The 25,576-nt window shown below is 38.7% G+C and overlaps 2 protein-coding genes across 12 annotated transcripts in view; both read left to right on the top strand.

Annotated features, from left to right (window-relative positions):
* Nucleotides 1-25,576, top strand: part of CPNE1 (copine 1) — an 88,899-nt gene that overhangs the window by 1,961 nt on the left and 61,362 nt on the right. For 2 of the 11 annotated variants that reach the window (XM_024111631.3, XM_065565624.1), the window contains exon 2: nt 1,746-1,796. The exons of 5 other annotated variants lie outside the window; for them this stretch is intronic. The gene's annotated coding sequence lies outside the window, so the exon portion shown is untranslated. Of the gene's footprint in view, nt 1-1,713; nt 1,797-8,529; nt 8,671-25,576 lie in introns of those variants that run through there. 4 more of the 11 variants (XM_042854945.2, XM_065565622.1, XM_005310757.5 and 1 more) reach the window with 2 other exon arrangements.
* RBM12 (RNA binding motif protein 12) lies at nt 8,550-14,505 on the top strand. The gene has a single exon (XM_024111628.3). The coding sequence runs from the start codon at nt 8,550-8,552 to the stop codon at nt 11,184-11,186; it is 2,637 nt and encodes an 878-aa protein (XP_023967396.1). The 3' UTR covers nt 11,187-14,505.

Raw genomic sequence — 25,576 nt, 5'->3', positions numbered from 1 at the left:
TCTGATTCAAGATCTAGAAAATAACAGATTTGTCTAAACAAATCATGATGTTGGCTAATGGTAAATGAATTATGCTGGATGGGTACAATGGAAAGTTCAAACATGGTAGACTATTTGAAGAACGCTATTGGGTTTTGCATACTATAATGTGTTTTTTTGTAGGATAATGTATCTTTAGCACAGTATTACTTTAGCCTATTTTTATTAGTTTTAGGTTTCTAGATAAGTATACACAACTGGAATGTTTTTTGGTCTGTATAGTGGAAACGTTCTGAATTATCTGGAATTTCTTGGTAAAATGTTGCTTCTGCATGAAAGATCTATTCCAAATCCATACTTAAATAGATAAACATTTGTGTGAAAGCTGTCCTTCAGGTTATGTTGCATCTTTTTGTATTGGAAATTACTTTTTGAAACTGGCTACTCTTTGGAGCAAATAGCAGATTCCTAATTTGGGGTTGTCTGGTCTTGAGTCCTCTTTTTTAAATAAAAAAGCATGGCTCTGTTTTGGAGATGAGTATATTTGTCATTTTAATCAAAAGTCTAACTTGCGGGACTTCAGTTTACATATTTTTCTCACTTGTAATTTTGCTGTTGGTGTCCTGTTTCCTGAAAGGTTTTTGAATGTGACTGTTTATTTTAATCTTTTGATAGTGAATTATTTTAGATTATATGCAGTACATTTAACTCCAGTTTGTGGATGCATGTCAATACTAAATGTTTACAGCAGATGCCCCCGGTGGTCCAACTTCATGAGAAAAGGGCAACTATTCATACTTTTTCTGATTACGTTTCTCAATTTTTTCTTAATATATTTTTCTATAGGTACCTTCCAGAGAGCCAAGAGTATAGTGTGAGGTGGTCTATTAGGTAGTGGAATAGTTAATAAGTGATTTTTTTTCAGGTGTAGACACAAGCATTTCCAGTAAAACCATATAGCTTTTTTGCTCACTCTTGTGATCCCTCGAATCAAATGTAATAATCTTGAGTACAAAGAATGACTGGGATCTGACTCTTGTATTGCATGTTAGATTAGGGCTGTAGACTGCAAACAAAAAGGCATGGGTTCCCATAGTACAGTATGTGAAAGCGCGCGTTTTCCAAAGATGAGACTTTGACATGTGTCTTAGCTCAAAAGTTTTTGCTGGTTCTTGGAAGGATGTTGATATGTGTAGTTAATTATTTCTCATCAGCAGCATAAGGTACTGTTTTGCTTAGGTGGGGATAGGAAGGTGCAGAATTAAAAAGCAATTGACTTAATAGTGTTAGTAACAAATGGCTTGGGTAAGGTTTTATTATTCGGTATCAGGATTTGATTCTGCATTGTGAGTTTTGGGGGTCAAGGGTGTGACCCTTGTCTTCTAAAGATACATTGACTAATTCGGGTGTCTGGAAAGGGAAAAAGAACCAACCAACCAACCAACCATTGGAGATGTTAAATACTGTGTAATGAGAGTCTTCTGGCTTTTAATTTGTATGTATTCTTATGAGTTAAAATTTGGTAACAAAGTATAATTAAGCAAGTGCAATTATCAAAATGTAAGAGATTAACAAGTGTTTAAATTTTTTGCACTTAGTCTTTTGGTTGCTATATGATGCAGTGCTTTGTGGTGGTCTCAGACCTGAACTTTCTTAATATACAGTTCATTGTGGACTGTTACTGCTGTTGTGTTGCCTGAATTGATTTTTGCCTCCATTTATTCTTTATTGCAGTCTAAAAGTTGGTTTTAATTGGTTGCCCACAGGATTGGCTTGGCTTCTGCTACTTATTAAGAAAAAAACATCAGTCTCTGCAGGTAAGATATTTTTGACATGAAGATTTCTTTTTATGCTTATTGACTACATGTTAAGAAATATTCTTAACAATTATGTGGAATATATGAATTGGTATCAAAATATTTTGGTCAGTAAAAATTGCGCGCGCACACACACAGTTTGGCTTTTTAGCTCTGATTCCCATTGGTAATCATTTTTATGGCAATGTTGTCCTTGTAAATGACTTTTCTGCCAAATTCTGAAGTAGTGCTATTTTATCAGCATATGGTAGTTTTTAATACTCTCTCCAACAATTCTCCACTGTTTGTAAATGTAGGTATTTGCTGCAGGCAATAGTTCTGCATGTTCCTAAAAGCTATAGATATCAATGAGTAAAATATATAGTATTTGGGTTCTTATAACTAGGATTTGCAGTATTTAGAGAGCTCGGATATATTTATTTCTGAGAAGGTATTTAGGCTTTCTTAATTTAACAGGTGAATGCTAGTCCTTGCAAAAAAGTCTGCCACCTGCCCGGTTTTAGCTATTATTAGTCCCGTAACACATCTCGGGCTAGATACCTTCAATCCTTCCTTCAGCATCAATGCTATTCTGCCTTCTAGACTCTGTCCAAGGATTGCCAAACATGTGCATGTGTTGGTGATGGTATTGTAGATTAACACTCAGCAGGGACTAGGTTGAGCCTTCCAAACTTGTGTTTATACCTGTGAACTATATGTAAATTCAGAGGTTAGTCCAGTACCTTCTCTGTTCAACACTTTTTACATATGGCCTTAAATTACTTATTATCTTCTGTCTACGTACCCAGTTTCTGTTAATCTTCCTGAAAGTTACACATTGTGAGTGTATAACATTGACAAATATTGTCCTCTTATGTGTTGCACACTTATGATAATAGCAATTATTTTTGAAACTGGAAATACAAGTAATTGTCTATCAAGATAAATATAAGCTTTTAATTGAAATGATTTCTTAATTTGAATTTAAATTAGATTTTTGCATGTGGATAGTTATTCACTTTCCATTTTTAGTCATAAATTGCTAAAGTGGATTTTATACTTTTTTAATTTAGTAGAATTTCAGATTTTACATAGATGCTTCATACTTTAAATGCCCATCTGTACTGCAAAAGTCAAGATGAGGGGCTGTCAGCCTTACAGTGAGAACAACATAATCCTGAACACAATTGATAAGCCCACACTATATTTGCAACCATCACCTTCCAGTATTGAACTGGAAAGTAGAAATGCTTTAACCAGGCCGTGCTGCTCCATCACGTTTTGTAGTTTGAATCAATGGGATTTATGTATCTAAATCACTTAGGTGCTTTTGAAAATCCCACTCTTAAGAGCGTAAGTATAGGCTCCTATTTTTTGTGAATTTGGGCATGAGAGTGGTTTTAGGAGTTCATAATTTTGTTAGTGAATTTCTAAAATGTTTATATTAACGTTGAAGCCATTTTGTTTTGAAATGACAGATGTTATGCAACTAATAAGCTTTTATCAAAAAATACAGTTTTAACCCCTGATGTTGCAAGCACTTATGGACATGCTTTACTTCAAGCACGAGTAGTCTCGTTGAGTCAAAGCATCTAGCCAGATCACTTGTTAAGTGTCTGTATGATCAGGACCTTAATTTTCAATATTTTAACTTTGCACCTGTAGCAGTTTTATAAAATTCAAATAAGATATCCTGCCAGGAGTGATTTAAAAAAATTCTACTGCATTTGTGATTGTTAATTTTAAATTACAGAAAGAGTTTATTCTCTGTAATACATAAGTCTTACTTTTCATCCTTAGGTTTCACAGCTGCCTAAGGGGTTGGAATACCTGAATCCCATTAAAATTAATGGGAACTGGGAATCTGAATCCCAGTCCCACTAAATAGGCGACTTTGAAAATATCAAGCTAAAGTAAAACTTGTTAAATTAACAGATTATTAGGCAATTAGACAAATTCTGACCTGTGGGCCAGATTCAGGATACTAAATGTAATTGTCTGGCATCCATAAAACATTGGGTCTTCAGAATGGAAACCGTAATTAAAAAAAAAAAAAAGCTCCAGGCTTATAGTTGCAGTGATAAGCTTCCAAATGTGATACAGCACTGTCTTAACTTGAAATGACAGTTCTAAGAGGTCTGAACTCCTCAGTCATCTCAATGACATGCTATCTCTGAAACCTACCAATGATTACTTAAGGACCAGATTATAAACTAGGTATGCAAAAGTGGAGCATTTGAAACAAATTTTTAATTTTCTGATTCAGTTATTGCATTTGAACATGCAACTAGAGTAACTGCATGCACACATGAGAAAATAGAGACCCCTGCAAATGTGATATATATTTTTTAATGATCTGATGTCAGTTGTAGTTCTATGAATTACAGGTAGTTATAGCCATAATGATGTGGCCCCTGGTGTAATAAAAATGCTGTCTCCCAACAGAATGAGTTTGACACTCTTGTGCTCTTCTTTAAATATCTGGTGAGAAATTTAGCTTGGATTCTAAATACATCCTTAAATCTCCTACTGTTTTGGAGAAATTAAAATATATATTGCACCAAAAATATGTAATTACTAACCACTTAAAGTTGTATAAGTAGAAAACCCATCCAAACCACCTCTTTTTGTAAACATCTTTATTTGTCAACAGTTAATGCTCTTATCTGTTATTGTGACACTCCTGGTGTATGCTTGAGGAAGTCATTATGAAAAAGTCAATGTTTTTCATTTGACAAAAGATAAAATAAGTAGTGGAAAAACATGTGTGATTTTTGAGGGTATATGGGTAAAAATAATACAAATATCTAAGTTTAATCTCTTTACGTAGCAGGTAATGCTGAGGACTTATGTCTCTTAATAATTAACATTTAGAAGTTCCTGAATACCTTAGTTGGCTGTATTACATGATTTTCAAAACTAATCAGTGTTGTAACGTGGACAGTCTTGGACCCTAGCTTTTTAAAAATAGTTTCCTGTTAAATATTTAAGTATCAGGTCCCTCTAATATGAACATTATCCTGTGACGTGACACACAAATTCCCTGTTTTAGAACAGTTCAGTAATGCTGCTTTCCTTAAATTTGTAAGGATTTTCCTTATAAATCACTAGTTTTGGAGTTTTGTAGCCTTATTTAAGGATTGGTCAAATTTATGTTTCCTTAAAATTATGTAAATAACACTTCTCTTTTTAAAACAGAACAAAAATGTTTTAAATGCTAACATACTATTGTAGAAATCATAGTGGTTTTTGAGTAATACAGGGTTTGACAAATGGTTTACTTCTATGATGTAAACACTTCTGCTGTTCAGAAGAAAATTACACTATTACATTTGAAAAATGGTTGAGAAAACAAATTTAATTTTCAGATTTTTTACTATAAACTTAAAAACATATATTGTAAGACTTCTAGAAAGTATTGAAATGAGACCAGAATGGCCAAACTAAACACATTCCAAGACTTTTTAAAATATATTTTACCAAAAGACTGGAAAGAGACTTACTTTTAAAAAATACTCAAAAGATGGTGAATATACCTTCCTTTACAATTACACTTCGTATTTCTGAGGAAGAAAGTGTTCTCTTATTGGTAAAATACCAATATGTTTTCATGCATTCCACTTTATTTAGATCACATTTTCTGTTGCCTTAGCAGATTCAGTCCCTTCAATCTAGGAAATTCTGGTAGCAAAATGTAACCAAAGCTAGAGCAGCAGCACAGCAGATAGTGTACCAGTATAGTAGCTAGGGCACTGTTTGTTGCAGGTAATTGATATCTCTGCTGTTGCCTTTAAGGAGACAGGAAGCAGAGGGGGCAGCCACACTTCTAATGCCTACTAGGAATGGGCCAAAGCCTACATAATGTTAAAACCCATTGTTGATGGTGATTAGGGGAGGAAAAGGGCAGACTGCAGAATGCTTCAAAGGGTAGAAATGTTCCTTCTCCAGTTTAGAGTGAAACACAGACTGCTAGAGAGCATAAAGTTAGATGCCTTTGATCTGTTGGCCATAATGCACGGGACTGCTCATTTCCCCAAAAATGGTGGTAGCCGCCTGTTTTGCCTGAATATTTAGTTCAACCAGGTGTCAGTGTGGATAATCTTTGAATTTTCTGTAACAGTGCACAGCAATATTACTCAACAGTGCAGAACAGGAATTGGAGAATAAGGTCTTCATCAAAACTGCTGGGGGAACTTAGGGAAGCAAATGTAACTGAATTTGAATTTTACTTGTACACTGAGAAATAATGCTTTTAGTGTGGCAGAAAGTGCTGTGGGATCGTATGATCACAATTGGTCATGACTTTAGTTTTACATCCAACTTTGGTGTGACATCTTTGGTAGCACATTGCCTCCTAATGATGCAGTAGCCCATCTGGTTTGTAATTAATTCCCTTATGAATTTCTAACATCACTTACTGTGGCATATAGGAGTTTTCAGAGGTCTTCATTCAAGTATTGAGCAGGTTTTCATTGCTTAATGAGGGAGCTAATGGGATTCTAGGGGAGGAGAGGATCAGGTGAAGGATGATGCTGGTAACTACCCAGGACAAGAAACTGACTTCTGAATCAGAATTGGACTAGGCTTCGCAAATCTAAAGCACTGAAACCTTATCCTCCTGCTAAGTGTGTGTTTAGGTTAGGAAAGAACTTGAGGAAAACTAAGGTGTTTGAGATTAGCTAATTCTGACCTAAACTTTTTCCTGGTGTATACACAGGTTAACTCCTTTTATCTAGAGTTAGCAGGCTGAGGTCAAACCTAAACTTCCTCCGTGGTTGACCTCAACTAGTTGAATTGAGGTTAGCATATTTTACTTGTGGCCTTGGTCTGGAGATTTAAGGTAAAAATGTAAGCATGTCCTAGCTAATATGCTAACTATCATTCTAAGTCTAGTTTAGACAAGACACTCTGCCTTTTACACTTGCAAAACTGGGTAAAGACAAGGGAACCTAGCTATAATGCATGTTAACATCACACCTTTATATCCTAGGGCCTTTTGTCTATAGTAGCAAAATAGTTGGGGTTAACTAATAAACATTAGCCAACTCCAGCCTAACCTTGATCTCTCTTCCTAATCAAGTTAAAAACCATAGCACAGGGTTACATTTCACTGTGTAGCCTGTACCACCCTCAGTGGGGTGGGAAGGGTGACCACTTCTAAGGAGTGATGACAGTTCAGACTGTCCCTCACTATTAGTATGGTTCACAGCCTGCACTGTGGCCCCATCCTTCTCCAGCTGGTATATGAGTTATGGCTCACAGTGAGAGGTAGAACTCTGTTTTTCTTTGCCACTGCCACAGACCTTTAGCTCTAAGGTCCAGAATAGCTTAGGAAAATGTTTTTAAAACATTCATACTGTTTTTAAATACCATTTATCTTGTGTAAGTTAGGAGGTGAACTTAGAGTTGATCTCAACCAGCCAATGCATATTTAAAGGTCTTAATTCCTGTCTACACTAGATGCTTAGGCACCATTTTAAAATGCTGGTATTTCCCTAGTCTGGACGGGCCTAAAGGGAGAAGAAAGGATGGAAATGGCTATAGATTTAGGCCAAGTTTATTAACAAATGAGTTAGGCCTCTAAATCCAGAGTTAGGCACCTAATTAAATGGCCTAATTTTTAAAAAGTGGCGAGCACGCAGTATTCCTATTGAAGTCATTGGAAACTATTGAAAACTTAGAAAATGTAAAGCCATTGAGTTAGTGGGTCTAATTTAGGCACTCATTTTTGAGAATCTTGGCCCTAAGGTTTACATAATTACAGTCACTGGGATACCATATAGCTGTGCTCATGCCCTGGTTCTGATCCACAGATCATTAGGCCTTGCTCAGGCTTCGCCTTTAGGCAGCAAGTGAAAGTTGGGAAAATATTGTTTAGAAGTAGTTTTAAATATTGGAGTTTGCAATTCTGGGGCATGTTCCATTAATAAAGTGTATCTGGAAGCATATTGTTCATACTGGGGTAATGCTCAAAGGTCCTGTTAGGATTGGGACCCTATTTTGGTAGGTACTGCATTAACACAGAGGAAGATAGTCCTTGTCCCAAAGAACTTAACTTCCCCCTCCCCTCTTGTTTTTGGGTTAGGGGGCGGTAAATATGTTGTAAAGAAACACAGTAAAAAGAAATTGAAAACTGATTAAAAATTTGACCAAGCTAAATTTAAGGCTATGATTAATTCCAACTAATTTCCTTTCCCCCCTCTGTTTGTGAAGATTTTGTATTTAAGATCTGTGCAAAAGAGAAGGTCTTAAACTTTATTTAAAGTATTGCACTTTTTCTGTTCAGTCAGAGCACGAGTCTTTTAAGTATACAAAAGTGTCTCATTGTTTCAGTAGTCTTCCAAGATTCAAGGTGTGCGGTATGTTTTTTGCATGTGACTACTGAAGTTCAATTGCTTAGCTGAAACATTAATTTTTTGTACATTCCACTAAATATTGAACCATCTGAAGTAATAGTTCTGATTTAACCTCACTCTTGGGTTTTGTATTGACACTTGTTTGGGTCTCAGGCTGAGTTTTCTTTAAAATCTTGATTTAACAGATTATTTTGGATTTTTTGGTGCAAACCTTGAGTTAATCTTGTGTTGTAAATGTTTAATATTTTATTTGAATAAAAGTCTAGAACTTAATATGCTTTAATTTTCAAGATGTCTTTAGGAGTGTGTAATCAATGTAGTAGATGGTGTCTGTAGGTAAATACGTGGTATCATAAACAGTAGTCTGACATAGCCGTTGCCTTTTCTCATCTGCAGGTGTGTGTTGTTTCAGCGCAGCATGGCTGTGGTCATCCGCTTGCAAGGTCTCCCGATTGTGGCGGGGACCATGGACATTCGCCACTTCTTCTCTGGATTGACCATTCCTGATGGGGGCGTGCATATTGTAGGGGGTGAACTGGGTGAGGCTTTCATCGTTTTTGCCACTGATGAAGATGCAAGGCTTGGTATGATGCGCACAGGTGGTACCATTAAAGGGTCAAAAGTAACGCTGTTGCTGAGCAGTAAAACTGAAATGCAAAACATGATAGAACTTAGTCGTAGGCGTTTTGAAACTGCCAATTTAGACATGCCACCAGCAAACGCTAGCAGGTCTGGACCACCGCCTAGTTCTGGAATGAGTGGTAGGGTAAACTTACCTACTACAGTACCTAATTTTAACAATCCTTCTCCTAGTGTAGTAACTGCAGCTACTTCTGTGCATGAAAGCAACAAAAACATACCCACGTTCTCAACTGCCAGTATGGGAACTGCACCTCCAAATCTTGGAGCTACCTTTGGTAGCCCAACATTTAGCTCAACTATACCTAGCACAGCATCCCCTATGAACACAGTACCACCCCCACCAATTCCTCCTATCCCATCTATGCCATCTTTGCCACCAATGCCTTCTATTCCCCCCATACCTGTCCCGCCTCCTGTACCTACGCTGCCCCCTGTTCCCCCTGTACCACCAATACCCCCTGTTCCTCCTGTACCACCAATGACACCTATGCCTCCTATGTCAGGAATGCCTCCTATGAATCCTCCACCTATAGCACCTTTACCTACTGGAATGAATGGGTCTGGAACAGCAATGAGTATGAACAGTGGCTTGAATCCATTGTTTATGGGTCCTATGAATCCTGTAAATCCTATTCAGATGAATTCTCAAAGTGGTGTGAAACCCCATTCTATCAACCCAGATGACTTGTATGTCAGTGTTCATGGAATGCCCTTTTCTGCAACAGAATCTGATGTGAAAGACTTTTTCCATGGACTCCGTGTGGATGCAGTACATATGCTGAAGGATCACTTAGGCCGAAATAATGGAAATGGACTAGTTAAGTTTTTCTCTCCTCAAGATACTTTTGAAGCACTGAAGAGAAACAGAATGCTGATGATTCAGCGCTATGTTGAAGTTAGTCCTGCAACAGAGAGACAGTGGGTGTCTGCTGGAGGCCATATAACTTTCAAGCAAACCATGGGTCCTACTGGACAAACCCATCCTCCGCAGACACTTTCTAGGTCCAAATCTCCTAGTGGACAGAAAAGGTCACGGTCAAGATCTCCTCATGAGCAGGGTTTCTGTGTTTATTTGAAAGGTCTTCCCTTTGAATCAGAGAACAAACATGTGATAGATTTCTTTAAAAAGTTAGATATTGTTGAAGACAGTATTTATATAGCTTATGGACCCAATGGGAAAGCAATTGGTGAAGGCTTTGTTGAGTTCAGGAATGAAGCTGACTACAAGGCAGCTTTGTGTCATCATAAACAGTACATAGGGAACCGTTTTATTCAAGTTCATCCCATAACCAAAAAGGGTATGTTAGAAAAGATAGACATGATTCGGAAAAGATTGCAGAATTTCAGCTATGATCAGAGAGAGGTCATGATGAATACTGAGGGAGAAACAGGCCCGCCAAAGTTGTGTGCACATATATCAAATATTCCATACAATATTACAAAAATGGAAATCCTTCAGTTTCTAGAGGGACTGTCAGTGGAAGAAAACTCTGTACAAATTCTTGTTGATAACAACGGGCAAGGTTTAGGACAAGCACTGGTTCAGTTCAAAACAGAAGATGATGCTCGTAAGTCAGAGCGCCTCCACCGTAAAAAGCTGAATGGAAGAGATGTTATTTTACGTGTAATCACCCTAGAAGAAATGAGAGAAATTGAGAGAAATCCACCATCCCAAGGGAAAAAGTTGCTGAAAATGCCAATGCAAGGGAATGCGGCAATGCCAGGAGTGCAAAATGCTGGTGGGGATGAGCATTCCTTTATGGGTGGTAACTCAAAAGATGCAAATAATGGCCCTCCATTTAATTTTCCCAGTAATTTTAGTGGGTCTAACACATTTGGTCCCCCTCTTCCACCGCCAGGAATGGGTGGCTTTGGTGATTCTAGACCAGGAATGCCTTCAGTTGGAAGTAGTGGTTTACCTGGTGCTGGTATTGATGTCCCAGGTTTTGGGAGTGGTCCTAGTAATCTGAGTGGACCATCAGGTTTTGGAGGGGGACCTCAAAACTTTGGGAATGGGCCTGGTAATTTAGGTGGGCCTCCTAGCTTTGGTAGTGGCCCTCCTGGTATTGCAGGTGGTCTTGGACATTTAAGTGGACCTCCAGGGTTTGGACCTGGACCAGGAAACTTACATATTAGTGGACCCCCTGGTTTTGGAACAGGTTCTGGAAAGCCAGGCCCAACTGTCATTAAAGTGCAAAACATGCCTTTTACGGTATCAGTGGATGAAATTTTGGATTTCTTTTATGGTTACCAAGTGATCCCAGGTTCCGTGTGTTTAAAATACAATGAAAAGGGTATGCCCACAGGAGAAGCAATGGTTGCATTTGAGTCTCGTGATGAAGCAATGGCAGCTGTTGTTGATCTAAATGACAGACCTATAGGTTCGAGAAAAGTCAAACTTGTTTTAGGGTAGCCGTTCATATAAAATGTTTGTAGAATAGATATTCATAGTGCTGTGATTAATTCATCCAGATTGTTTTTATAGTATTTCCAGGGTAGAACCTGTGGATTGTTTAAATTGCAAACAAATTTGTTTTGAGAAGGCAGAGCACTGGTTTAACCATTTACAGAAGAATCACTGCAAGGATAAGTGTGCAGTGAATTTCCCAGTACGGCTGTGTGGAGAAGAAAGACAGATTCTTATTCACCAATAGAAAAAGTTTGCTCAAGCTAAATTGGCCACATAATGCTTATCAAGGAATCTAGATTGGTTTTATGTAGTTTTGGATTAGGGAAGTAGTTATGTATTAAGATGAAGTCAGTGAGTGTGTGCTATTGCAAGCCACTGTAAAACAAGATAGCTATTCCTAGATTTGGTTAAAAGCTGGCTGAATTTGCTTTGTTACAGGTCAAAGCTTTGTTTAAAGTCCTGAATTTACTTTGCAACTGAATGAATTCTCAGTGTACACAGATTAACTGTTTTGTGTATGTACCTTTATTGTTTTTCAAAGGTTCTTGCTGTATGTGAACAGTCAATTATGCACATTGCTGATGTGTCTACCAAACTAATTCCTATGCATATGAGCAGAACTGTTCTGTAAAATTCAAGCTGTTCTTTGTGGAATAACCTTTAGTTATTTTTATTGTTGCATTTAAAACTGTGCAGAATAAGACTTTTGCCACATAAGTGTAGGTATAACCTCAAATATATTGAGTTGACTATTTACTTAAAATTGAATTATAAAGTTGATGCCATACAAGCAACAACTAGAAAACACTCATCATTGTTTAAGTAGCTTGATTTGTTAGGATTACATAAATCAGTTGGGATAGGATCGTCAGCACTAGTTTGGATATTTAATGTAGTTCTCACATCTTTGGAACTACTCACATGGAATGTCGCATTTAAGAGAACCAAAGGGATTAATATAACTAGAATATTGGAGTCCAGTTAGTTTTAAGAATAGTGTAAAACATATTAAAGACATTTTTGAAATTACCAGCGACTCTGAATATTGCTGAGAGACACTTCAGAGACTAAATTTTATGTTCCCCCAAAAACTTGAATCTACTTTCATTGAGTTATTGCGTATTTTTTCAATAAAGTTATGTTTAATTCCAATTCTGTAAAGAATTACCATTTTCTTTACTGTGCAGTAAAGCCTTTAATGGCGAATAGAGAATCAGAAAGCAATTTTACAAAAGAGTGAAAAGTAGAACTCGCAGTTTGTCTACACTTATAAAAAATTCAGACTCTTCTCTTGGTCTGAAAATCCCACTATTCCCTGCAAATCATTGTACTTAAACACAGCAGTCTATAAACTATTCTGTTTGTTGGGTGAAGAAAAATGGTGCCTTTTAGTGTTGCATATCATGGAACACTGAAGTATGTAGCCTGGCATAATTTAGAGGTGCAAGTGGCAACAGTTTTATTCATGTGGTGTATAGGAGAGATTTGAAAGCCTGTGCAACACTACATCCTGAGAGGATTTCACAGTACAGGAATTTTTGGAAGGATTGTATAAAGGTGTACTACAATAAAGAGGCGGTTGCATTACACAGATGCTTTTGTAATTCATGAGTATCAATTTTTTTTGACAGATTACTAGGTGGTGCTCTGACTTTGGAAAAGTGATGTGATTGTATATACTGTTTAAAATTAAGCCTACTGTTAATAAAACTGTCTCTGAAAATTCATGTTATGCATTTTAACAGTCTTTGGGGATATTGTTTCAACAGCAGATTTTTTTTTTCCTCTTTGAAAGGCTGAAAGTTCTGTTACTGATGTCAGAAAGATGGGATATTTGAATAGGAGACAAAATAAGTCTTTCAGTTTATTTTTTTAAATTTTGCTCTGTTCTTAAAACAGTACATTTTTATTAATTTCATATTATATTGCAGTTATTATTTGGGTGCTGTTTCTTCATATTTCATACTAGAATAAAAATATTGAAAAGGAAAACCTGCCTTCATTGTTCACAGAATTAATTTAATTAAGAATTTATTAGTATGTGGCTTGCAGAAACTGGTGGTAACTGTATTTCAAGCTTGAATGAATCACAACAAGGCATTTCTTGTTGTGAAATGTAATTAAACTACTGCTATCTGGAATTTGATTCCTTGTGTATCTAAGATTTAATACAGTGCTGTGCATCTTGCTCCTCTTGGTATTTGGGTGTGGGATTTTTGGTATACCTTTCAAAATACTCTAGATATTGCTTTCACTGTGAAACATGCTTGTACACATGTTCCTTCAGACTTTCTAACAAGTTGCAGGTTTGTGTTGGAAATCTTTCATTTTCTGATTATTTTTAATTTTCTGTATGGTCTAAAAGATTTGTAAAGCTGTTTCATAAGTTGTGCATTTGTAAATGCTTTAATTCTGTTTTCAAAAATTTATGTAAATGCTGTATTTGGAAGAGGAACTTTCTAATGAAGGGTTTGAGTTTTCTTTTCTGCATCTTGCCAAACAGCTGATATGTTCATTGTCCTTTAGTGTAATGGGTTAGTAAATATATCTCTGTAAAATATATACTTGTAAGTATTTCTGTGGATTTCTCCATAAATATTAAGAAATCCTCTTTGTCTAGAGAGTTTTGAGGTATATTTTGTATAAACACTGTAGTTGTGCACTTTTACAATAGTTAAATATATTAATTTCTTAAAGCTAGTGTAAAGTATGCATTGTGCTAGAATTAGTTGAAAACATCAGTCATACACCAAGTTGCCATAGCAACTTTTTCATGTTAGACAAACTGTCCTAAACTGTTAGAATCAAAGTAATGAAAATTTAGGATACCATTTATCAATAACTTAAACTTCATACAGAAAAAATTCCGAGCTTACAGGTGTCAGGTAGTAGCAACAGTAAGACGTTAATAGATGGTGGTGGCAGCCTAGCAGATGGTGGTTATTAAAAGTAGGTGCTGCTTGTCAGTTACTTTGGCTAATTTGAAACTGTAAAAACAGAAGTTATTAGTCTGAAGAGTCTAAATATCTGTGTCCCTTCAACTTGTAAAATTATCACTCAGAAAAATTTATCATGTGTAAAAAATATGGCAGTTAATGAGAAAATATGAATCTTGGGCTTATTAGTAAACAAGTTCAACAGTGTGTATAATTATATTTTTATTAACACCTTATTTAAAAAGAGGCTTATAATTGACAGGGAAGAATTGTTACTATCAGGTGCCACCATGATATTAAATCTAAGTATTTTTTCTGTTTTTAAAGTAGTCTTATTTAATAAACATGTTAAAAAATAAAGCTGCTACTTTTAATACTCCAAGAAAGAATGTTTCCTTGCACAACCAATCATATTTTGGGAAAGCTAAGACTTTATTAATAAAGGAATACTGTCATTTTAAAAATCTAAATATTAGTGATTGGGGTTCTGTTGGTTTAGAAAATTGAAGGTTATGTCCTTTACAGTAAAATAAGAACAAGAGTATCCTTTTCATAATAAGTTTACACACACAAATGTCCATCCTCAGAGTTTTTTTGGAGCAGGGAGGGATATGGATAAACCAACAAGAGTTTATGCCAGATTACACTGAGCTCTTTGGAGAATTCCACAAATAGACCAAGAGTTTTGCTTGATTTTGGCTGCAGTTTAGAACTCACATGTGTTCTCCTAAGAACATGTGAAAAAAATAAATCTTGTCAATAGCTGTTATGTATATTTCTGTAGGATATTTTTTGTAGAATAGGGAATGGAGTTCTTAATAAAGGACGAGCTCATCTCAGTTACCATAATAAACACTTTTAGTAATTCCATATCAATTCTGATTCATTTGGTTTTAAGTTCTGTGTTGGAGTTTCCTCTCTGATTTCTTAAAGTAAATGATTGTAGCACATGTCAGGTCCCAGAATCAAAGGACTTCACTTTTTTATACAAATCTGGAATTTAGTGTAGGTGGAAGTCTGCAGTCTGTGTCCTCTGCAGTAAGATTGCTTGATTCTAGTTAATTATTTTTAGTGAGATTCAGCAGCTGGGCTGACATCTGGGAAACATTTATATTTAAACTCAAAAGATGCTGTCAAACTGAGGATTTTTTTAAATTGACTTTTCTAAAGTATTTACTTACCCTTTAGATAATATGTACATGATTTAAAAACGGGTTTTCTGCTCTCCTGCTTGTTTATTGGGGCAGAGCTTTCAGAAAGGGAAAGTGTGTAAGTCTGAGAACAAGGCCCTCTATCTCCCCCACCCCCTTGCAGGCTCCTGCCTGCTGCCTCTTCAGTTTGTTTAGCTGCTACTGGAAAACACTCTTGCAGGGACTTGAAGAGTAGTGATGGAGACCTCATGCACAGAGCAGTGCTTGATGTCATACTAGTGCATGAAAAGGAAGTACAACTAGCCATCAGCAAAACAGGGAAAGTGACTGTACGCTGGTGTCATGCACAAAGTGAAACTTGAAAACTTTTTTCTAATTATTTCCAGTTATAAGACTTTTCCATTTTAGGTAGGCACAAAATTGTAAAATAGTTTAAGTTATTTTCCTTTAAAGATTTTCCCTCAAAATGAAAAATCTTTATCAGTTGCTAGTATTCTCTCCATAATTGAGTTTTGTAGCTCCTCTCCTACACTGTTCCTGGTGTCTGCTCTTGTGAGTGTGCTGTAGCTCCTTTCCATAGAAATGATTTTCCTGACTCAGTAGGTCTCAAGGGTCTATTTTTTTCCCAAATGGAAAAGGGCCTGAAATTTCCATGTTCTGGGGAATACTTCCCACCCGCGGCGTCTGGATGTTCTTGGCTCAGGTCTTCCGTCATTTTGAGTCTGAATGTTGAATTGTCTGGTAATGATAGTTTTATAAGCTTGCCTATCCTTTGTTTTAATGCACTTCTCTTTCTCGCTGCTCCAGTGTGTCTTAACATATGGTTCATGTGCGTCAAAATGGATGGTTTACACCCTTTATTTTCTACATTTGCAAATAAGTTGTCTGTGCAGATTCCTGTATGTGGTAACCCTCAAATTTTTTTTTAATGGGCACAGTCCCAGTGGGACAATGTTGTGTAAGTTTTTTTTTTTTTTTTTTTTTTTTTTTTTTTTGCAGGAGGGAGGGGAATGAAACAAGGTAGCTGCTTCTAGGGACCTTACAGCATCATAGATCTGAACTTAAATTTGCTTGTTTTCTCCGCTTTCAAATTGTGGCATGTCCTCATGTTGTGTATGAAATGGTCCTTAAGTGCAAATGTAGTTCCCAGATGTTTCCCAAATGTACTAAAATAAGCTTTGGAGCCTGGTAAAGAAGATTGACTTACACCAACTCAATTTTTATAACCCTCCAGTTGAATACCCACTTGGAAGTGAAAAGATGGTTTTATGTTTCCCCCTTTGGAAACTTATTTTCCTCATTTCTTATTACCTATAAACTACTGTGGCCTTTGCTCACTTTATCATTTGTATATTAGTTCACTACAGAGTTACTACAGCTCTGGGAATAGGATTTAATGAGTGTTCTCCTGGCTGACTCCAAGGCTGTGCAGCACAGAACTGTGCAATGAAGACAATGGATGAAAAGTACAATTTCTTTGTAGTCTCTACAATGGGAGGTGTGTAGGATCTGTCATATAATGCAGGAATCTTCTTCTACCAAAGTACTCTTGCTTTTCACACTTTGCCTTTTGGACCTATCACTATAGAATATATATAAATGGTGACTTGAAAACTTCATGATACAGCTGTTCTCCACATCAGTAGAAACCCAATATTCAACCAAAATTGAAGGCAGATTTGGGTGGAAACTGAAAGTACAATCTAAGTCTATACTAGTTAAAACAAAAACCAGACTAACCAAACTTCTTTGGCTAATTGAGTGAAATTTTGAACTGTTACTCTCTCTCCCCCCCCCCCCCCCCATCAAGAATTCATAGTTTTTTGTCTAGTTTTCAGGTACTTATAAGGCTCTCATTGCTATAATATCTGCTACTTGATCTTTTAACTTTTAATCAGGACTGTTCCACAGTTGCTGAAATTTGCTCCAGAATCTAAGCTTTTATTTCAGAAATGTTTCTAGCTCTTGTGGATAGTTTAACTAAATCAATGTTCCCTGCTTTGAAACAATACATATGAAGGTTGTGCAGTGCCCATATTCATTTCAGTGGGAGGTTTAACTGAAATACTTACACTGTCTTCATTATTTCACTGATTATTTTGGCAGAAACCTCCAGGTATTGTCTCATGATACCAGTGTGTTCCATTCTATACATTTGAGGTAGGCAAAAGCCACAACTGTGCCCCCTTCTGACAGTTGCTACAGTGATATGCACTGGCAATTAAAAAAAATCTGCTGCTGCACAATGAAAGCTGAATGTCGTGATGGGACAGCATTAATGTTTTTTAAAAGCTGCTATTTAGTTTATTTTCATAACTAATTCAATAAAATCTCCATTTTAAAATACAAATAAAACTGGCCTAGAATTTCCAGACTACCATTCCAGCAGAACTTAGGTTCAGTCTACCATGGAATAAGCAGAGCCTTGCTCATAACACTGTACATTTACTTAGAGCTTTTCATTTGAGGCTCTTAATGTTTTACTGAGGTTGGGTAAGTACAGTAACTCCTCACTTAACTTCGTAGTGATGTTCCTGAAAAATGCGACTTTAAGCGAAACGATATTAAGCGAATCCAATTTCCCCATAAGAATTAATGTAAGATGGGGGGAGGGAGGGGTTAGGTTCCAGAGAAAAAAGTTTCGCCAGACAAAAGACACATGCGGTTTGACTCACAGCTGTGACTAGGTAAGTGACTATCCTCTGGCCCCAGAGCTCTGGTGAGGGTGTGGGCCAACAACACCCCCACTCCTAGGCCTGCAGAGTCCTCCCCATGCAAGTTCTGCGGGTTTGGGCTCAACATGAGAGCCAGGCAGAGCAGGCAAGCTGCAGCACATAGGAAATGACACTGTGCTGCATCCTTCCCCAGGACTCGATGGGGATGTCTGCTAGCCTCTGAGTAGCAGATCACACAAATGCCTGCTCCAGTGTGTTACTGAACACTTCCTCCCCCCCCCCCCCCCCCCCCCCCCCCGGGGTACTAGGGAGACCAGTTGTCTCCTAACGGAACCAATCTGCCAGGTTGCATGGTACGCTCGGGACACACAATGCAGAGGCACGGGGCCTCTAGATCCCTGCACAGCTGGAGACATCCATAGGCTTCTGGGGCTACAGGTGCCGACTTCAAACTGCCGGGGGGGTGCTTGATCCCCGGCTCTGCCCCAGGCTCCGGCCTCACCCCACCCCTTCCCCCAAGGCTCCGCCCCCACCTCTTCCTGCTCAGTTCTGCCCCTGAGCATACCACGTCCTTGCTCCTCCCTCCCAGCCTCCCTGCACGCCACGAAACAGCTGATTGCAGGAGGCACGGAGAGGGAGAGGGGAGGCACTGATCTGTAGGGCTCGCTGGCAGGCGCTGGGAGTGGTGGTGGAGGGCGCAACTTTAAACTAGCATCTTCTCTAATAGAACAGCGACTTAATAACGAAACAACTTTAACCAGGGCGACTTTAAGTGAGGAATTACTGTATTATGAGTCTGCTTCAAAAATAAACCCAGGTGGAGGAGGGCGTGACCTGAACTATTGACACTTTCTCAAGTCAGTGGCAGATTCGGGTATTGAATGCTTTTGTCTTCAAGTTGATGGCATTGGTTAAAGGGACACTGGTCAAGTTTAGTCCAAAATTTAGGCTTTCTTCATATGAGCTTTAACAAGTTTAGTAGAGATGTTAATATATTTTTGTAAAAACAATGGAATTTTCTTTAAATGTAAACATAGCCCTACAGTTTATATAATCTAAATATTGCAGCATTGAGCAAGTGAATGAGAACTAGAAAGCAAAACAAAAGTGAAAGGCTAGTTACTATGGGTGCTATTTAACATAGTCATCCAAAATGTAAAAGAGTAAGCTCTGAAAATCCCACATGGTCTATTTTTCATGAGAGTTCATCATGGGCCTAAATCTGCTTCTATTAAGTAAAGGATAAAATATATTTACTTCAGGGGGAGCAGTTAAGTCAATGCTGAGCACTTTTGAAAATCCTGCCCTAGATGTTGTTTGTTCTTAAAGATTAACACAATTTGATATATATTTTATAAAGAATAGTCAGTATCATTTCCCCCCCATTCTATTTTGTCCCAGGTCAAACACAGTTTGGGTATAAAAAATATTTTAGGTCAGGGGTTGGCAACCTTTCAGAAGTGGTGTGCTGAGTCTTCATTTATTCACTCTAATTTAAGGTTTTGCGTGCCAGTAATACATTTTAACGTTTTTAGAAGGTCTCTTTCTATGTCTATAATATATAATTAAACTATTGTTGTATGTAAAGTAAAGAAGGTTTTTAAAATGTTTAAGAAGTTTCATTTAAAATTAAATTAAAATGCAGAACCCCCTGGACCGGTGGCCAGGACCCGGGCAGTGTGAGTGCCACTGAAAATCAGCTCGCATGCTGCATTTGGCACGCGTGTCATAGGTTGCCTACCCCTGTTTTGGTAAACTGGCCACATTGACTAGTATTATATTTAAATAAAAAGACTTTAAAGCATATACCTAAAAGTGTACCTTCTGGAGTTCGTAGAAATTTCTTTTTTTTTTTTTGTTTTTTTTTGTTTAATACCTGAAATTTGGTCCTAATTCTCCTCTCTTTGCTGGAGAACATTGGCACGATCTCTGGCAGATTTGAATGTCACACAAATATTTAAACTGAGGAGCAATTCTCTTTACTCACAACTGAGGCAGGTGGGCATGCTCATTCTTAAGGAGGGAGAGACACTTTGTGACATCACTCTTCGTTCCCCTAACAAAGAGGCTAGTTTTTGGAGACTGGGTACCTTTTTATTAGCTGTCATTTTTTTTGCTCTAAGGCCAGAATTTTCATTTTAGAATAATTTAAGTCTGTAGTCCTTATGGCTGCAAAGACCACTTCAAACTGAATCGAGAATAGAATTATGTCATTACTAGAAAAGTGCATCTGTTTAACTCAATTGAATTAAACTGATGCAGAAACTGACATAAATTTATTTAACCTTTGTTTATACAAAGTCAGTAACATACTGATTTGCAGGCAATGTGAGAGAGCTCCAAAAGATGTGAACTGCCCCATTCATCTCAGTGGGGTGATTAATTTTGAAAGTAAGGATAACTTAAGTTTCAACAGTAATTCTTTCCCTGGTGGTCAGAGTGCATGAAAGGAGTAGGGTGATTGTATCAGGAAGTCCTGCACAGACCACTGAGTGGAATCTCAGTTTAGTGTCCTGAAGGGGTGTAACTTGGGAGAGTATGACTTTGTCTCCCTCCTGTTTGGTTCATGAAAGCGAAACGAGGACCGGATATTTCAAACAATAAAAAAATCTATTCCAAATCTTGATGCGCCTGTATAATGGAAGAATACAGATATGAGGGGCATACTGGTGGAGAAAAGGCATGGGCATAAGCAGTAATTGCTGTTAAAATACAGTACCTGCCCAGTGTTTTGGCCTGGCTTTATGATGTGGTGTGGTATCTCCTTCCCTGTACCTATAATTTTCATTAATGTTTAGTCCAACGGGTCTCTCTGATCCTTGTTAGTTGCTACTATAATACCAATAATAAGCCAAAGATTTTCTACTGCGCAACAAATATATCTTTTGTACCTTTATAAATATTAAACTTTACTCACCCAAACTTAGCTTGATTTTTCTTCCTCAGTGAACACCAAATGAAAAGAAGTATGTTCACCGTCTTGGAGTTAGTCTAATGATTTAAACATTTTATATTGGGATATTTCACCTTATTCTGAGACTAGCTAATATTACTCTAAGTAGATGCAGTGACATGTACTATTTGTTAGGGCCAAATGGAGCTAAGACCCATCAATAATGTCATAACTAAGTACTAGGGTGGCTGTACTGCAGGGTGCAGTACCTGCCACTACTGGGGGACTCCTATCCCTGCAAAACACCTCCAGTTGAAGTGTAAGGAATTCATTTGAAAATACAGGTTTTCTGTGACAATACGCTGTGGAGTATTGGGGCTGTCTGCAGTCATACGCACCCCCTGGAGTCCTTGCAGCATGTGGGCTGTAAGTAGAGGGAGTAGTTAGAGCAGGGAGCACAAGCCTTTGGGCTAGCCTGATTCTGAGACAGCAGGGGAGTGGGTTGTGGTGGCAAATTGGGTGTGTGTGTGTGTGTGTGTTGTGAATGAGATGGTAGGTTTACTGGTGTATGTGGGGAGGAGAGGTAGACTGGTCAGGGAGAGATTGGGACTAGAAGAGAAAAGCAAAGGGGGGGACACAAGGTTAAATACTGTGTTCTCCCATCTTGCCCTTTACTATTCCCTTTTTTTCATTGTGAATGGGGGAAAAGGAAGAGACAACTTCCCGATAACCGTTTGTTCTCCATCAAAATTCTTCCCCGTGACCCTTTTCCCCTCCATAGTGTCAGCTTTTCACTTTGAAAATATGATCAACCTGCAAGGGGTTGGAGTATGTAGATGGCTATTAGTGAGACAACCTCTCTAATTCCACGACTGGGCAGTCATCAGAGAAGTCCAGAATATCTCAAAATATTCTAAAGGAATTGATTCTGGACCTCTAAAGTCACCTGTCTCAATCATTTTTAGTACAGTGCAGGACAAAAGAAGCATGTGGCCAGAATATCACATCACAGTTAGGGCTTAATAGTGTTCTATCACTGATGTTATTGCTAAGCTTAATCCCGCAGTTGATCATCTTAATTGGCATCACTACAAATCTTTTGCAGAGTGGGTGCTGCTGATGGATCTCCTATGAAAGACTTGTGTAAGAAGTCACTAAAATGGCATTCATGCTGTTTATACAGCATACCCCACTATGAAACAGATGTACGGTCCCATAAGTTCCTGCCCTGAAGCACATACAGTATAAAGCCATGAATATGGTCAATGCAGAACAAACACAGAATGATGTATGATCAACTGGAATGCTTCATTAAAAGGATGGCTTTTTTTTTTAAAGGGTTTATTAAAGAGATGGGCTGTGTTTGGCATACATTTATTTGAGGCTGTTCCAGGCACAAAGGATGGCATGAAAAACCTGACTTTGGGAATTGTGGGCAGAGAGAATATGGTAGGGGGGGGGGGGGGGAATAGTAGGAGTAGAGTTCTTGAAGTGCTTTGTAAATGAAGTGAAGATTCAGTTCCATATGGAAGGAGGGGAAGCCAAACCAGATATTTTAGAAAGGGGGGATGGGAATAGGGAAGATTTGTGTGCAAATAAAGGAAGAGCTGCATTTGGGAAGAGAGGAAGTTGCAGTGGTAAGGCAGGAAATTGCCAGAGGAGGATTATTATGGCCAAAAAGACAAAGGAAGAACACTGGAAATGTAGAACCACCACCAATGGGATTTGTCATTGGTATGAATGTGATTGGAGAAAAATCAAGATTTTGAACCTGGGTGACTGTAAGGTTGATATTAATAGAAAATGGGGAGAAGAAAGAATATCTGATTCCAACATTGAGCTTAAAGTGGCAGTGATGCTTTCCAGGAGAAGGTATTGGAGATGCACCTATAGGTGCAGGACTGCCCAGAAGGTGAGCAGCTGTGATGGAACAGTGTATTTGTAGTTAGAATCAAGGTAATAGTTGAACTCCTGGCAGTAGATGAAATCACCTAGACTATAGAAGGAGAAGAAGACAGAACACACTATTCTCCTTTCCTGTTATGAGAGTATAAGAAAGGAGAATACAGCCTTTGGAAAGAAAAGCGAGAGTAGTCAGAAATATGAGTGCCAAGATGCATTTTCTCAGAAGAGCATGGAGATGTGTAGAGGAAGAGCCAGTAGCCTTTGTTAAAGGCAGTAAATGATTCCAGAAGAATGAGGACAGAGAAGAGCTGTTAGACTTGACCAGGTGGAGGTCAGAAGTAACTTTAGCGACACTGATTTCAGAAGAATGAATTGGGTGAAAGGCAGACTGCAGAGTTGACTAGAGAAAGAAAGAAATTTGAAGAGTGGCCTCATTCCATGTTTGCTCAAGCTGTCATAATTAAACCACCCCCAACGAGCGGCGGTAGCTATATCGGCGGGTGAACGTCTCCTGCTGACATCGTGCTGTCCACACTGGCGCTTTTGTCGGTGAAACTCCTGACGGTCAGTTGGTTTTTTTCCCCCACACTCCTGACCAACAACAAAAGTTTTACCAACAGAAGTGCTAGTGTAGACATAGCCTAATTTTCTCGTCTGCGAAATGGGGATACTACTTCCTTTTCCTCCCCCTTTGTCTGTTTTGTCTATTTAGATTGAAACTCTTTGGGGAAGCGACTGTCCCTTACTACATGCCTAGAACAGTGGTGCTACTGTAATAAAAATAATAAGGGCTAACCTTCTCTGGGTCTTTGTTCACTTAGCTGCAGAAAAATTAAATGTGTAGGCTTAAAGCTGCCCTTGATCACATGGATGCCAGATTCCCCAGGTTACACCAATTACAATTCATGTGGTTTCAATGCTTTTACTCACTCCTAGTTACTAAAAAGAATGGGTCCATTATGGCAACATGCAAACTACAGGTATTCAAAATACAGGGGATTCTGCTTGATAACCCAGATAATTTTTGGTTAATAAAAACATTTTGCATGGAACAGATACTGTCCAATTGACTATAATGTTAATTGATCTGGATATGAGCAACAGGCATGCTGGCTACTAACTTGTTTTATGGAAAGCCTGGGCTGCAGGTAGATTTGGGGGGTTGGGCTGAGCGTCAGCTGCAGCCTGGTTTGCGGGGCTGCAGACAGGGAAGCGCTGGAGGGTGCATGGTACCTTTCCCTGCACTCTCCAGGCTGAGAGCCAGGGCTCAGCACATCCCATCACTGCCTTTTCTGTCTAGTCCTGCAAACCTGCCTGTGGCTGTGGCTTTCTATGGGGAACAGGGCTGCTGGGACATGCAGAGCCTGGGTCCCTGGTGTCATGGTGTCAGAGTAGGATGCAACCCAGAGAGCACAGGGAGAGGTATGGTACAGCTCTGTATTCCCTCAGTCCCCCCCTCACCCACCCCCCATGGAAAGCCCCAACATCTGGGTAGTGGCCCCCTCCCTGCCACTGCCCACAGTGTACCTTGGGGCCCAGTATGGGCACATCCTAGCACTTCCATCCCTGGCTGCAGTCTGGCAAACCTGCCTTTAGCTTATTGGCAACTGTCAGGTAATGGCAACTTTTTTCTGTCCACCAAGAGGACTGTCCGGGAATTGGTCTTGCTCTGAGCAGGGGGTTGGACTAGATGACCTGCTGAGGTCCCTTCCAACCCTGATTCTGTGAATCTACTGGACTATCAAAATTCAACTGCATGCACATATAAGCTTTTAACCATCAGGCCACTCTGACCATCAGGATCTATTACTGTAGGAGAAAATACTGTTGTGCAGGGCTGCGCTAATAAAATGAAGGTTTTCCACAATGAGCTTAGTCAAAGTAAGTCTGCTATGTGCAGCAAATCATAAGCTAGGGCTTGCTATAGATACCAATGAATGGCCCAAGTGCAGATACTGCTCATCCCTAAAAAGCTATTCTCTGTTGGCTTGAAGGATTGGGTAATGACCAGGAACAAAACAGTTTATGGATACCCACTGCGACTGTATGTCTACACTGCTATTAGACACCTGCAAGTGACTTGTGCCAGAATACTTTGGCTTGTGGGGCTTGGGCTAAGGGGCTGTTTAACTGTGGTGTAGACATTCAGGCTGGGGCCTTTATTCTAGAAGCCTGCAAGGTATGAGGGTTCCAGAGCTTGGGCTGCAGCCCAAGCCTGAACCTCTACAACAGGGGTTCTCAAACTGGGGGTTGGGACCCCTCAGTGGGTCACGAGGTTATTACATGGGGGGGTCGCGAGCTGTCAGCCTCCACTCCAAACCCCGCTTTGCCTCCAGCATTTATAATGGTGTTAAATATGTAAAAAAGTGGTTTTAATTTATAATGGGGGGTCGCACACAGGCTTGCTATGTGAAAGGGGTCACCAGTACAAAAGTTTGAGAACCACTGCTCTACATCACAATTAAACAACCGCTTAGCCTGAGATCCATGAGCCAGTCAGCTGGCACGAGCCAGCCATGAGTGTCTAATTGCAGTGTAGAGATACCCAGTGAGTGCTCAATAGCTGACCGTGCTAGTGGAGGACTAGACTAGTGCTAATCTGCCTGATCAGATGTGGATTTCAAACCAGCTGGTCATTATCCATATTATTTAGGTATTAGAATCTTTACTTGAATTTGAAATTTTGCAGTTTTGTTTTGACTGATGGCAGAGACATTTTAATTTATATAAAAGCAAGGCAAAGACAAAACATATAAAATGAAGTGGTCAGACACACTAAAAAATAAAAAGGTGAAACTCTGACAAAAATGGTCCAAAACCAGTCTTTAGACAG

This window comes from Chrysemys picta, chromosome 13, assembly GCF_011386835.1.
Source record: "Chrysemys picta bellii isolate R12L10 chromosome 13, ASM1138683v2, whole genome shotgun sequence".
Lineage (NCBI taxonomy): Eukaryota > Metazoa > Chordata > Testudines > Emydidae > Chrysemys > Chrysemys picta.
Note: the sequence above shows the minus strand (reverse complement) of the source record. Positions and strands in the feature narration are given on the sequence as shown.